The 15,045-nt window shown below is 35.5% G+C and overlaps 1 protein-coding gene across 3 annotated transcripts in view; it reads right to left on the bottom strand.

Moving 5' to 3' along the window:
• Positions 1-15,045, bottom strand: part of prkg1 (protein kinase cGMP-dependent 1) — a gene marked incomplete at its 3' end in the record, with an annotated part of 171,914 nt that overhangs the window by 40,734 nt on the left and 116,135 nt on the right. For all 3 annotated transcript variants that reach the window (XM_079851685.1, XM_079851684.1, XM_079851686.1), the window contains exons 5-6: positions 14,341-14,404; positions 914-991 (exon numbers count right to left, since the gene is read on the bottom strand). In XM_079851685.1, the coding sequence (XP_079707811.1) occupies positions 914-991; positions 14,341-14,404 (142 nt within the window). The remainder of the gene's footprint in view (positions 1-913; positions 992-14,340; positions 14,405-15,045) is intronic.

Genomic DNA, 15,045 nt, shown 5'->3' with positions numbered 1-15,045 from the left:
AGGGTGAATAAATCATGGGCTAATTTTCATTTTAAAGTGAACTACTCCTTTAAAAGACTGAATAATCCTCTGATTTGTTTCTAAAATGTCAATTATTTTTCATTCACATGTGTCATAAGTCAGCATTTATCAAACTAATGATAGCAACAATAGAGAGAGTGTATTTGGATGAATGCCTCTTATAGATGTATTCATATTTAATGGACAGTTCATACAAAAATTACAATTTTGAAAGAGCAAACACAGCACATTCTGTACAATAATTCATAGTGACCACATCTGTCAAGCTTCAGAGACAATAAAACTCCATGCAGTATCATAAAATAGTCTATATGACTTATATTCCAAGACCTCTTATGTCAGTAAATACTTCTGTGTAAGGAACAGACTGAACTTTATGAAGCTATTATTCACTGAACATCTTCCCTTTCACTGTAGCTCTCAAATCCAAAATCCCAAATCCAAAAGGCAACCTCTCTGAAGTTGTATTCATTTTCCCACAAATAATTAAGCAGATGATGGATTAAATAAAGACTTATTTTTGTTTGTAGTCCATGTTAGAAATAATGTCTTAATTGGAGGGGAAGATTGTCAGTAAATAATCACTTAAATTTCACTCAGTTCTTTACACAAGCTAATTTCTGAAGAATATGAACTCATATGGACTTCTTTTATGATACTGTTTCTGTCATTTTTGGAGCTTAGACATGGTCACTATTGTTGAATGGAAAACAGCTGCATGAAGATCCTTCAAAACCTACTCATTCCTTCCTTATGACCTGCAGGTGAAAAAGCTGCATGAAGGTTTGGAACGACGTGAGGGTGAGTAAATGATGACAGGATTTTCATTTTGGGGTGAGTTCATGCATGCAACCTCTTTGGTATTCTATCTCTGTGACAGAAAATATCTTACCTTTCCTTTGCTAATGATAAAGAACGTGTCCCCTCTGGCACCTTGTCTAATAATGTACTCTCCATCACTGTAGTGAGTCTGAGAAACAAGATAAAGAGAGAGGGGCAAAGAGAGAGAATTACTAAAGTGCAATTTCTCCCTTCTGGTCCAATTTTCACAATGTTACTCCATCACAATCATCCTCAAGCCATCATGAAGACGGTTGCCTCAATCACACAACAGATCGCTTCAGGGTTGCAACACCAGAACGAGAACAGAAGTGCTCTTAGCAGTAATCCATGCTACCGGCAAACCACAGTGGCCCCCATTGCAAAAGTAAGTCTGCAGAACTCTAAATAAACTTCAAGGTTTAGACTACTAATACTTAGGGATCTGTACAAATGTACTGACCTTGTCCAGCTCTGTTTACGATTGTGAAAGATACTTCAAACTGTGTGTCTTGATGAGGAGAGGTGTGTTGTTACTTGTCTAAGCACTTGGAGTTCAGATTATAGAGAGCAGTATTTCAGAGATGGTTGGACATGCAATCTGTTGACTTGAGCCAGTACACCACCTAGAATCACCTAGAACACCCTGAACTAGCAATGTGATGAAACCTCTCAGAACACCATAGCAACCGCATAAGCAATGCCCTGGAAACCACCCAGAACATCCATGGCAACTTTTCAAGCACCACTTACATTTTCTTCAACAAATGTAAAATATTGTTTTGTTCCAAAATGTGTTTTATGCAATTCATAACATAACACAAGTGCACTTTCTTTTTTACAGCCAGTTTGACATCAGGTCAAGTACTTTAATGGTGGAGCAACAAGGTAAAAATAATCTTAAATTAAAATAAAATCCCTGATTATTACAATTAATGGCAAAAATATTTTTTTGGAAATGTAAACTGGCACTTAAAGGCAAAATATAAATAACTGTTTTAAAACTTTTTTTGGTGAAAAATTCGAACATTATTAGAACTTTTGCACTGTACAGTATATTATATATGTAAAGGATAATGTAGAGAGAGGCGGTTGTTATAGCGAATACAACCCCGACAGGTTGATCAGGATCAGCCTGAAGGGGTTGTATTGGCTATAACAACCGCCTCGCTCTACATTATCCCGCTTATTACATGGCTACCTACCAAATAAATCAATAATTTGACACAAAATATTGATTTAAAAAGGAGTTTATTGATTTAAAAACGATTGTATAGCTTCCGCTAAAGAAAATAGTCCGTTCCGTCTCTATGGTTAGAATCCTGCGTCCATAGCAACGCTCTGTTTTTCATGGCAACGGTGTGTTGTACTTAGCAGCGGTCTGTTATCAAGAAATAACAGACCACATTCTACATTAGAATTCAACCAAGCCATGTAATAAATAAATATATATATATATATATCTTTTAACATCAGTTAATTCACTGTGAACTAACATGAATGAACAATGAACAGTTGTATTTTTGTTAACATTAACAAAGATTATTACATTCTGTAAGAACTGTACTGCTCATTTTTAATTAATGAGACCTTATTGTAAAGTATTACCAGTAATAACAACAATAATCATTTATATTATAAAAAATAATTGATTTTTTTTTTTTTTTTTTTTTTTTTCAAATATATTTTTAATCACATTAAAAGATTAAACAATTTACTATAAGGGGATTGAATCAGGTGGAGCATAAATAAGAAATACACTTGCAAAAAACGGCAATATACGAATTCTACGAGGTGGCTAATTCGTACGAATTCATATGACCTCACTCGTATGAATTAGTGCGATTTTTGCAAAATCGTACATATTGTACGAATTGCCCAATTCGTATGAATTCATACGAATGACCTACCCCTGACCCCGCCCCTAAACCTACCCATCACGTGGGTTTAGACAAATCGTACAAATTCGTATGAGTGAGGTCGTACGAATTTGTACGAATTAGCCAACTTTTTATCACTCGTTCGAATTCGTACGAATTGGTCGTGAGATAGCGTTGGAGAGTTCTACACGGGTGTCTTTACATAGCCACTGCTGCTCATTGGATGAACTGGAGGTAAACATCAAATTATGTAGAATAAATACTCTGTGGTACTCACGTGGTAAAGTAAACAGCCTTTAATGAACTGGGCTAAATCATTAAAACCAGATAAAAGAAGATCTACGGGTTTCTACTTTTAACTGGTTTTAGTGATTTAGCCAATTTCATTAAAGGCTGTTTACTTTACCACATGAGTGCCTTGGAGTATTTTCGTCTGAATAAATAAGAAATACATTTGAAGAAATCTATTGACACCTTGAATACTAAAGCTAGTTACTGGCTCAGCAACACAATGAAGCACACTGAGTAGGCTATGGACAACAGGAACAGCCTGACTTGAGATATGATTTAACACATTTAATTGACATAATGGAAGAAATGATAATCAATATTCATTGCACATGACATGGACATATGGAATGTGTTTCCATAACCATGATGCAATAGGATTGTATAGTAGTTTTCTTTGAGTCTGTTGTTCCTGCCAACAGCATTGAAGATGTTTTGTAACTGGACTATTTGTGCTCTATTGTTGGTCAAGACCAAACATAATCCCTTTGGGTAGTAGGTGTTTCAATCATCCAAAGCCAATGACCTGGGGCTGGGTCACAAAAATCTTAGAGGTTAAGAAAGAGGTTAAGAAAATCCTAAAAGGGTACATAACATACACAGTTTCACCTAATCTCATGTTAATCTTGAGTACCTATAGAGTAGTAGTGCATCCTTCATATCTCCAAAAAGTCTTTAGTTTTATCATATTTATAAAAAAAAATACAGCTTTCCGATTCTCTCCGGAAAAAGCCGAGCTCCTGAAGGCGTGCCGTGGGCGGATGACCAGAACACACAACCGCACTTGCTACACTCCGTTGCTGCCCTGGAAAAACAAACTGCATCCACTGTTCCTGTAACGCTGGGTTCTTTGGGAAGCTGAACACGGTAAGCTTTCCCTCACATCCAAAAACACACTTTTTTGGAGACATTCTTGAACAAATCCTATGCAGCGCTGCCGATGATTTCCTGTTGAAGCGTGTTGATGTGCGCGGTCTCGCTCTCCTCTCTGGTCGACGTGTGCGCGGGCGCGCTTTTCCGAGAGAAATGCTCATATAAGGAGTTCCACTCTAGTCTACGTCATTAGAACCACGATCGAAAAAAAACAGCCGAAACTTGTACCAACCCGGAAGTAAGATTTTCGGCACAGAAATTCTCCATTATTCGTCCAAAATCTATTTTTTTAAACTTTGGCCATGTTTAGCAAGAGAATCCATCTCTTTAACACTGTAAACAACTCTGAATACATGAAACACCATTTTACCCCCCCCCCCCTTTAAGATAAATTCTAAAAAGTCCCCCTGTAGGCAGAGCCGGATTAACGCAAAGGCAAACTAGGCACGTGCCTAGGGCCCGATTGGCGGGATGGGGCCCAGACAGAGGGACAAAAAAAAAAAAAATTGTACAAATGTCCTATCTACAATTTATTTCAAAATGTATTTATTATCTAAAAATAGTGACGATGTTTATCTTAACCATAGACTGTTACATTACGTCACATTTACGCCAGCCCATGACTATATAGAGGCGCCAGCCAGTTAAGTCCGAGGGGACGTCAGCGGCGGTCAGCGAACGCATCCATCAGGTGCTGCGAGTGCGAAGCAAAAGCCTAAATAGGCACGCAAAGAAGCACAGCTCGTAATGCAGGTCATCGATTTTGAGTGATTGCTATGTATTTTAAATAATAAACTTGTGGGCTACAGTAGATCAGCGTCATTTCTGGAAAAATCATTCACCGCTTTGTTAGTCTACGAGTTTAAAAGAGCGCGAGCGTCATTAACGTGCCCAGACGCGACGCTTTGAATTTGCGCGTACAATGAATAACATCGCGTTGGGAGCTGACAAGTAAAAAAGCTACAAAAGTAAAAGACAAGACGTTTGTATTCAAAGTCAAAAAACCAACACAGTGCAACATTTTTAAATGTTTCAAATAAAGGATCTCATATCTATGGGTCTATCTTCTATATTCTGATGCTGATGATTAGATAATACCCTGACATCATAGCCTATACGAATATTAGTTTAGAATGTTTTTCCTGCTCAGTAGCGATCGTATCTTTCTCTTCCTCTTGATTTGTGTATAGCATATTTAAGGTAGCAATGCAATACATAATATCATATTACTGATATTAATAATATGACAATATCTGCAGTCAATATTGATTAAATGGGAGGGAAAAATCCTGCCCAAACGCAGCTATGAAAAAAATTATACAAGCACGTTCATGTTCATCTACTAAAGTGGTATTCTGGAACTGTGAATAAACTGAATAAAACAGCAAAATAACAACAAGAACAATAACATCTTCATTAAACAAAAAAGAGATTACCTTAGATAAAGTTTGATGTAGTAGGCTACCAGTAAAAAGTCTGGACCCATTACTATTTTTAATGTTTTTGAAAGAAGTTTCTTATTATGCTCTACAAGCCTGCATTTATTTGATCAGAAATACAGAAAAAAAAAACAGGAATATTCAGCGAGGATGTGTTAAATATATAAAAGTGATAGTGAAGACTTTTTTAAAACAACTTTTTAATAATCAAAAAATCCTGAAAAAAAGTATCACATGTTATAAAATAAATATTAAGCACCATTTCTAACATTTGATAATAAACCAGAATATTATAAAGTTTTCTGAAGGATCACGTGACACTAAATTCAGCTTTGCATCACAGAAATATATTTTAAAGTATAGTAAAATAGAAAACCATTATTTTAAATTGTAATAATATTTCACTATATTATTTTTCTGTATTTTTGATCAATAAATCCAGGCTTGATGAGCATAAGAGACTTCTTTTCAAAAACATTAAAAATAGTAATTTGTCCAAACTTATGTACTGTGTAAGTAAAAATATACTAAATTTAAAATTAAATGTTGTATAAATAAAAAGGTTAGGAATCATATTTGTTTCAAGTGTTTTTTTATTGGGGGTGGGGGGCCTCCAACACGAATTTTGCCTAGGGCCTCCAAATGTCTAGAACCGGCCCTGCCTGTAGGCAATCATTGTATCCCTTAAAACTCATCTTTTATCACCAAAATGACATATTTAAATGTTTTTTTCCTTGAAAAAAAATTATTCTTGCCTTAAAATAGCTTGAATGTAAATCTACACCCTTGCCACATTTAATATATACGGTTCTATGAATATGCAAATTAGCCCCACCTCCACTCACAGCAGCTCAGAGATTCACTCGTTGATGATCACACATTGAAGTGATTAGTTACAAGGAAGTTTGTGACGTCAGAAACACCAGCGATTTCAAAAAACACATTTTTTGTCTTCGGTTCACTGCAGTTTTAAGGAGAAAATACTCAGCAATGGTGCTGACTTATGGATTTGCACATGGTTTGTCTTAGAGCATATTAAAAACACCACATAGACATACAAACAGCATTAAAAGCTTGATTTTCACCACAGGGGGACTTTAAGAACTTATCAAATATTTTCTTAAGAACATCTTAAATGACAGGCTTTAGTATTATTTGATTGAAAGGGGGCAATAGCTGAAGACTCACTGAATGAAAAACACCTCCAAGCCCGTCTTTTTCCGCTGCCTGCAGATTACCGTAGTTATCATAATAAGCACACAGACTATTTTTGTCGCTACCGGCTTGAGTTAATTACTGTTTTTAGTAATTACGTTGCCGTGTCAAGTTAAAATAGCTATTTTAACAGAGCCTGTCTCAAGATGCAGAGGTTATTTCCATTCATTGCACTCCGTCTTTCTTGCGCTCTCTCTAGAGTGAATGCGTCGGGTCTCTGTGTTCTCTAGTTCTAGCTAGAGTGAACGCATACTGTATTTCCATACCTCCGTGTACCCTGCTCATCAGCACGTTTCGTGCTATGCAGACTTAGACACACGTCAATCACTGAGCACCGAAACAGCAGCCGCCTTTTACAGTTCCTCCTGAACCAAAACGACAAGCTTTTACTGCATTATAACTACTGTAATAGTTATATTAGAGATGCAAACCTGTGACGTTTTACTCGGAACGGTTCATGACTTGAATTTATGCGTTTCAATGGTAACACTATCAACGTTGAAATGAAACTGCAGCAGTCAGGTGGTACAGGTCAGAACTCTTTAAGTTGTTATGCTCATTATTATTGTAATGTTATGTGCTTTGAGACATGAGGTAGTTTAATGCCATCTCTCGTGATGCTGTGTGTGTTCGTGTGTTTTGAAGGAGGCGTGGCTTTGGAGATGCACTAAAGTGAGGGTGGGATCTCGCTATCGCTAGCCTATACGAAAATTGCCTACCCTACCTTTAATGTTTGAAACAACCCAATCAATTCATTAAACATCTTACCTTTGGGGATTTAAGACAGGTTGGAGCTGATCCTAGCTTAAATTATGTACGATGATTTTCAGGAATACTCTTTTCAGTAATATGAATACTTCTTAAATTTTGTCTTATGAACAATCTTAAGAAAAAATATATGAACATTCTTAAGAAAGGTTTTTGGGAATACAAAATATTATAATTTTTTCTTAACTAAAAAAAAATAGAAGGAAATAGCAGGTGAGAAGAATTTTTGGAATCCAGTCAAGACCCACAATCAAGACGCCACACATTTCTCATATTTTCAGAGATTAAGCCCAGTCCATGAAGTCTTGAAACTTTGAGAAACCCTAAAATATCTGATTTGAGGTCAGAAGCTGCTCACATTAGTTCCTCAGTTTCTAGCCACAGAATGAACTGGCTGCTCCTGCAGCTTTGTACAGGCTATCGCTGAGCTCACCTTGAGGAAGTAAGGATTGAATTTGCCTCTCTTTTGTACTGTTAGGATGCATTGTTAAATACCACCTCTCTATGGCATTTGTGGTTTGCTGAAAATAATTCTGACTCATCCAGCAGTTAAGCACAAATGAAAAGCACATTCATAGTAATGTGCATACAATGGATGTTCACAGGGCAAGGCATTCCAAAGGGTTTAAAAGCAGAAATGTGAAATTCTTGCATATTTATTTATTTTTGTAAACTATGAATATAATTATCTCTGTAATTGTTTTTTTGCAGAATCATTGTCCTTAAATTGTCCTACTTTTTTTGGTTGGTAAATTCTGGCAAATTCCTATCTGTGGAGTTTTACTAAAATAAGCCAATATCAGAACAGATTCACTTTTGCTTCATTATATACTGTGCACTGAATCTCTGGATGACCTACAAAACATGCAGTATATAACAGAGCTGACTGTGTGGAACACATTATCCCAAATGTTCAATGCACTCAAAAACGCACACTGGAAGTAATATCAGCTGCAATTTTTAACATCCTGTTCTTGACATTATCCGATTGGACGTTAAAACATGGATAAAACATATGAAAATAACCATTTTGATAATAACTAGATGCCACTTTGACACAAATGTACTAAGGTTATTGACAATAATGTTGTAATAATACTACCTGAATCATTTATTGCTGCATAACCCCTACTGATTTTAACTGTCTGATTGTTCTCCAGAAATCCCCCCTCTTTCCACTCTTTGCCCTACATTCTTTTCTTCCTACCATAAGACTTTATCTGATGGAAAAATTTGACTTTCTGACCCATGTTGCTCCAAGTAGAACAGTGTGTAGGAATACTTGCCAATTCCAGCACTTCACAAGTATGTCTGGGATAAAGCCCAGGCACAGCTAGTTGCCATAGACAAAGGGCAATAGAGTGCAATTGGGACCGCCCACTTTGTAAGCAGCATTGGTTTCAGAAGTGTGTCTCCCTCTCATTTCCCTAATAAGCAATTAAAAAAATAAAGAGCTCTAAACCATGCACCAAAGCAACCAGATTTGAAATGAAAAAAAAAAAAAAAAAAAAAAAGTGAAAAGTCAGACTAAAAGAACAAGGCATTGTAATTAATGTCTTCGATGAGGAAATTACCACTTATTCGCCAGTGAAACACTGCAAATTGCATAACCAAATCAGAAACAATACTATATAAACAATTGGTTATTGTCCTTATTTGTAAGTATTTATGCAATACATTTGATGTTTATAGTAGATATATTGAAATAAATGTGTTAAACTTTAGAAAACTGTTCCGTCATTAATAATAATGAATAACTACACAGGAACAAATGAGTAACACAATATTAACACTGTAGTAACTTTACTATTAACTAACAAGAAACTCTGATTAACGAATTAGTAAGTCATAGTGTATGGTCGAATTTGGTAGTTCACTATAGCTAATAAGTAACTACTTCTTTTTTTTTTCATACCTCCCAGAGGGTTACTATAAGAACTACTATATACAGGTTTATAATTGATATGAATAACGCATAATGTGTAATTAATTATAAAGTGAGGATCATGGTAACCCACTAGTAATGACTCAAGTATTACCAAGTCCTTCAGAAGGAATTACTAATTATTTGGATCAGTATTCTGAAGTGAAAAGCATGATAACTCCCTAGTAATGACTGAAGTAACTGTAAGCTTTTGAGATTTTTGTAAGGTTTTGGATTTTGTAATACTTGAGTCATTACTAGTTGGTTAACATGATCTTTTCTTTAATAATAATTATACATTTTGCATTAGTCACATTAATTATGAACCTGTATATTAGTTCTTAGTAGTCCTCTGGGAGGTAAGAACAAAATAGTTGTTACAGATTAGCTAATAGTGAACTACCACATTCAACTGCGCACTATTACTTACTAGTTAATCAGGCGTTTCTAGAATGTGACTAGTGCATTACTCATTTGTTTCTGTGTAGTTATTCATTAATGACGGTATTATACAGTATTATAAAGTATTATAAAGTGTTAACAATTTATGTTGTTTTTGAGTGTAGGGAGTCTTAAAGGTGCTGTATGTAAAATTGACAGCTAGCGGGTGAAATGCGACAGTGTTGAAACAAGTATTTTAACTTATAATACTTCCTACATGTCTGCAAACATATTATGGTATTTTTATGCTTTAGTACGGTCAAAAAAATTACATAAAGCACTTTTAAATCACTGTGAGTGGGTGGTCAAACTGAGCTCTTATTAGATTGGTGGGTTGGTCTCTTCAGGATGATAGACAGTGTAGTTATTCACAGATAATTCAGAAATTTCTTATAAGTTGTTTTGTGACAGAAAAGCTTTTATAACTTTAGAGTTCATGATTTATATATTATGACTTTTACATCGGGAATGTCACTGTGAATGTTTTGTGTCTACTTTTTCAAAATCCCCACAATACTGTCAATCATCTCTGGAACACTGTGCTTTATTTGTTGAAAAGTTCAACAATTGAGACTCTGAACGCCTCTTTTCTTGAATATTTAGTCTGTGCAGGTATTTCTGAGCCACTACAGATAAAGACATCGGGGTTCGGTAAAAAACTATTAGATGCGAAAGGAAAAATCAATGACTAATTGCACCAAGCACTTTACTAAAGTTCACATTATAGTCTTTAAAAACACTGCCTCTCTGAGGGTGATCAAGATGAGACAGACATTGTAAGTGATACTAGAATGTCTTTGAAAAACTATTTATCGGAAATATCTTCATCCTCAAAAAATAAAATGCTCTAATCACAAAGATATATTTTCCAAACAACATTTTGATGTTTCAGGGCCTAGATCATTATCTAAATGAGTATGCTGTGAAACGAGAGACTTTTCAATGAAAAGTCAATATCCCGAGACAAAAAGTAACACTGAAAAGTGGAACTCTTATTTTCATTTCACCTCGTGTCTTTGTCCTTGTGTTCCCCTGGAGGACATTATCATCAAGCATCCATTTGGTTTCATTTTTTTAAAAATGAAAAGCTATTTGCTGTAATTCCCTGCTTCAAATGGGTTTCAGAAGAGCCATCAATTATAGAGCCATAGATCTTTAAACTGGAACATCACGCTGAGCAACTCTCTGTGATGACCATCTCCACACTGAACAGCATAATATGATACCACAAGTTTGTTTCACCATCAGGCTTACAGAGTACGAAAAGATATTCAACGTGCCAAGAACGTTGGCAGTGCAGCACGTCCCACACATACACTTGCTTGGTTCAGAAGGTCTTGGAGTGGAGACAATAACTAATACTGTGGCTGTATTACTGTACTAGCTACACACTTCTTTGCATACATCATTTCAGACATTTGAGTCTAAACAGTTCAATCATGACAACTAGCATGTTATTGAATATGGCAATGTTAATGTATTTGGTCTTGGCGGACTAGATCTGCTACACTGTTGCTACTGCTGCCGTTGCTGCAGAGCAAGTATGGACTTGCTACAGCTGATAGATACTCAGACACGCTGCTGTGAGCATGTAAGATATTCTGCTGATGCTGCATAAATATATGTACATAAGTCCCGTATAAGATAGGCAGGTGGAGCTGGGGGAGGTGGAGGGTTTCTGAGGAACTCTGATTGCGTGTTGTAGGACTAATTTACAGCAAACAATTAACCAGATTATTTAAATGTTAAGTAAGCAATCTCATTGGCTGAAGGATCAGCAGAGGCCAATCAGCTTGTGCCATGCGGTGATGATGTGATTGCTTGCAGACAGCATGTAGGGTCCTTTAGAGTTTCTTGACTGGACTAGATATTTGTTATTTTAGAAAGTTTAGTTGTTATACTAAAGTCAATGTACATTAGGTCTGTGTTTTCAGGGGCTGCGAGGGAGTCAGAAGAAAGGTTGAGTGAAAAATAATAATAATAATGCACAATTTACAGAACAGATTTATTTACATTTGTCAAATTAATAGAAAATCAGTATTTTCAGAAAATAGTTTACACATGTTTTTAGTTGCCATAGTATAAATGTGTCTTTAGGCATTTAAACAGCTGCTTGTATTTGTATTTTATGAAGGGTGTCCCTCACAAGGGGATCATAACATTTAGGGGTTCAAGGCACCAAAAATATATATGAAGAGTTCAGATGCAAAAGCCTCTAAGTGCCATCTGAAATTTTCTTCTAGAATGATCATTTTTATCAAGCTTGTATATTTAAGTTCAGTAATTTCACTTAAATGACCATTAATAGGTCATTTTCATTGCCATTTAAAGGGGTGGTTCAGGATTTTGGACATCGGACCTCATTTCCAAGTTAGCCTGGGTGTTATTTATCAGTGGAGACAGTTTTCAAAAATTTTCGCCCAGTCCTCCCAGTTGCATAGTTCGCCAGTGCTAGGCTAGCGCGAGTCAACAGTAACTGCTAGCCTGCCATTAAAACAGTTTTACCCACTCCACAGTACACCAAAAGCAAATAAATTATAACGCCAGACTATCGATGTAAATGTCTGTTGAGAGAATAATGTTAGAAATCAAACTACTCTTGCATCTCAATGATCGCATTACATTTACAGGAACTAGTTTCTCAGCAGCGGCGGAATTTTACTTTGCTCCGGTTAGTACTGCGCCGAAAAGTAAACACAGAACAGAAGCGGACTACAGTCGGGACGTCTAGCTAGTAGTAGTCTCGGTTGCCTAGGTAACTTAATATCACTCCGCCGCTGCTGTAGACTGTGCTAATAAATACAGGGAACAAAGTATAACTATTTCAATGCGATGAAAGGGTAGTTTGATTTCTAACATTATTTATTTGCTTTTGGTGTACTGTGGAGTGGGTAAAACTGTTTTAATGGCAGGCTAGCAGTTACCGTTGACTCGTGCTAGCCTAGCACCGGCGAACTATGCAACTGGGAGGACTGGGTGAAAATTTTTGAAAACTGTCTCCACTGATAAATAACACCCAGGCTAATTTGGAAATGAGGTCCGATGTCCAAAATCCTGAACCACCCCTTTAAGTGAAATTACTGAATTTAAATATACGAGCGATACAAATTATCATTCTAGAAGAAAATTTCAGATGGCACTTAGAGGCTTTTGCATCTGAACTCTTCATATATATATATCTTAAAGATACTTTAAAAATACTGTAGTACACAACACAAGTTTTTAAATAAGACTGCAGTGATACATTAGTCTGCTGTTATAGTCTAATGAATTCAGTCGAAAACTATTGAATCATCTTCTCTGGTCTAAAATGACTCGTTCTGAACTGCCATGAGGATCCACTTAAACCAAATTACAAGAAAATGGTCAGGTTTTTGGAACATAAATGTCCAGGCTTTTTTAACAATGCATCTTTTGTGAACAATTCCTTTCTGTGCTGTCAGAGTGGATTGGTGAGGCACAACGACTGTCATTTATATCTCACAATTCAGACTTCTATCCTTACAATTCCAAGTGTACCACTCACAATTGTAAGAAAAGTCACCAAAATAGCAATTACCTTTTTTTTTTTTATTCCGGGAAGCTTTCATATGAAATGCTCTAAGTGGCAGGAAAATTCCTTAATGCCGAATTTATGGGTTGGGACATGATTAAACTTTAGTGGTTACATTTACTACGAAAATAAGCATGAGATAGTAATATCCATAGGGTATGTTACATCATGAATCATGGAAGGGTTAGGATTTGGAAGATTCAAGCATGTGGTCAGAGATATCCTCTATCCTGAGCCTGCAGTGAGTGACCAGTGAAGAGAACCCACAGAGACAGAGAGTAAGCAAAGTGAGAGAGAGAGAGAGAGAGAGAGAGAGAGAGATAGTAGGATGAGAAAGACAAGGAAATGAGGGACTAAGAGAATGTAGAGAGAACAGAGCGAGAGATCAAAGCAGAGAACAGAGCTCTGTTGTCATCATGTTTAGTCAGGGCAGTAGACAGCATCAGGTGACCAGTAGGAAGAGCTCATATAAAAAAGCTGAATATATATATATATATATATATATATATATATATATACACACACACACACACACACACATATATATATATATATATATATATATATATATATATATATATATATATATATATATATATATATATATATATATATACACACACATCAAAAGTGACAGTAAAAACATTTAGAATGTTACTAAATATTTCCATTTCAAATAAATCCTGTTCATTAAACTTTCTATTTACTTTCAACTTTCTCAACATTGATAATAACAAGAACTATTAATAATAATTGAGCTCCAATAATAATTGATAATTAATGAGCAGCAAATCATCATATTAGAATGATTTCTGAAGGACACTGAAGACTGAAGAAATTATGCTGAAAATTCAGCTTTGACATCACAGGAATAAATTACATTTTAAAATATATTCATAAAACAGTTATTTTAAAGTTTATTTTAACCTAGATGAGAATAAGACACTTCTTTCAGAATCATTAAATATCGTAATCGTATCGTAATATTTTCACCTTTCCCGGTAAGACCATTCCTTAAGAAAGCCCAATCAAATATGTTTAATAGACAAAGGAGTCTTGAAGTTAAATGGGTCTTATGAAAAAATACACAATGTTTTATACAACAGTTAAGTGGCTTACCTCCTCCAGCACATCCGCTAGCTTGCTGAGTATTTCTTCTGAAAGGCCTTGGAATGTCGGAACGCTGTGAAAAAAGATGAAGCGCAAATTTGAGGTTTTATGAGCCAACAAAGCTGTTTCCATCAGGTCCCAAAAGATCAAATCTAACCAGCAGAAAAACAACTCATGTGTTAGTTTTAAAAGAATGGCTAAAGAAGGGGTCCATCAGTATTATGAAATTAATTTATTAATATCAGAAATTAACTCAGAGATTTGGAAAATTCTATGAAATCTATGAAAGATGGTAAATGCACACAAGAAACTGACAAGCACAATTTTGCAATCTCAGAAAAAATGCCTTAGGTTGAGGTGTGGGTGGACTTCTCATGAGTTTTCTTTAAAAAAAATAAATAAATAAAAAAACCTGCCAATCATTTTAAATAGCTGGGAAAAACCAGTCAGCCAGAAAGACCTTTCATAGAAGAGCCCACCACAGTAGACCAAAAAAACATCCAAATTAAAATGTGATGTTTTTCCTGATTTAAATCATCTAGGGAACATTAAAGTCAACATAAATTTACTTTTTTATTTTGTGCACAAAATTACCTAAGTTGTTATGCCTCTAAATCTTGAAATGTTCATCAAGTGACGTTGATCCAATCAGTTCATGATGAAACGGACAGAATTAGAACATAAAAAATGGTAAATATGCAAACAAGATGCATT

Source organism: Squalius cephalus (genome assembly GCF_949319135.1).
Source record: "Squalius cephalus genome assembly, chromosome: 19".
In the NCBI taxonomy this organism is placed as follows: Eukaryota; Metazoa; Chordata; class Actinopteri; order Cypriniformes; family Leuciscidae; genus Squalius; species Squalius cephalus.
This window is presented reverse-complemented; position numbering and strand designations above follow the sequence as displayed.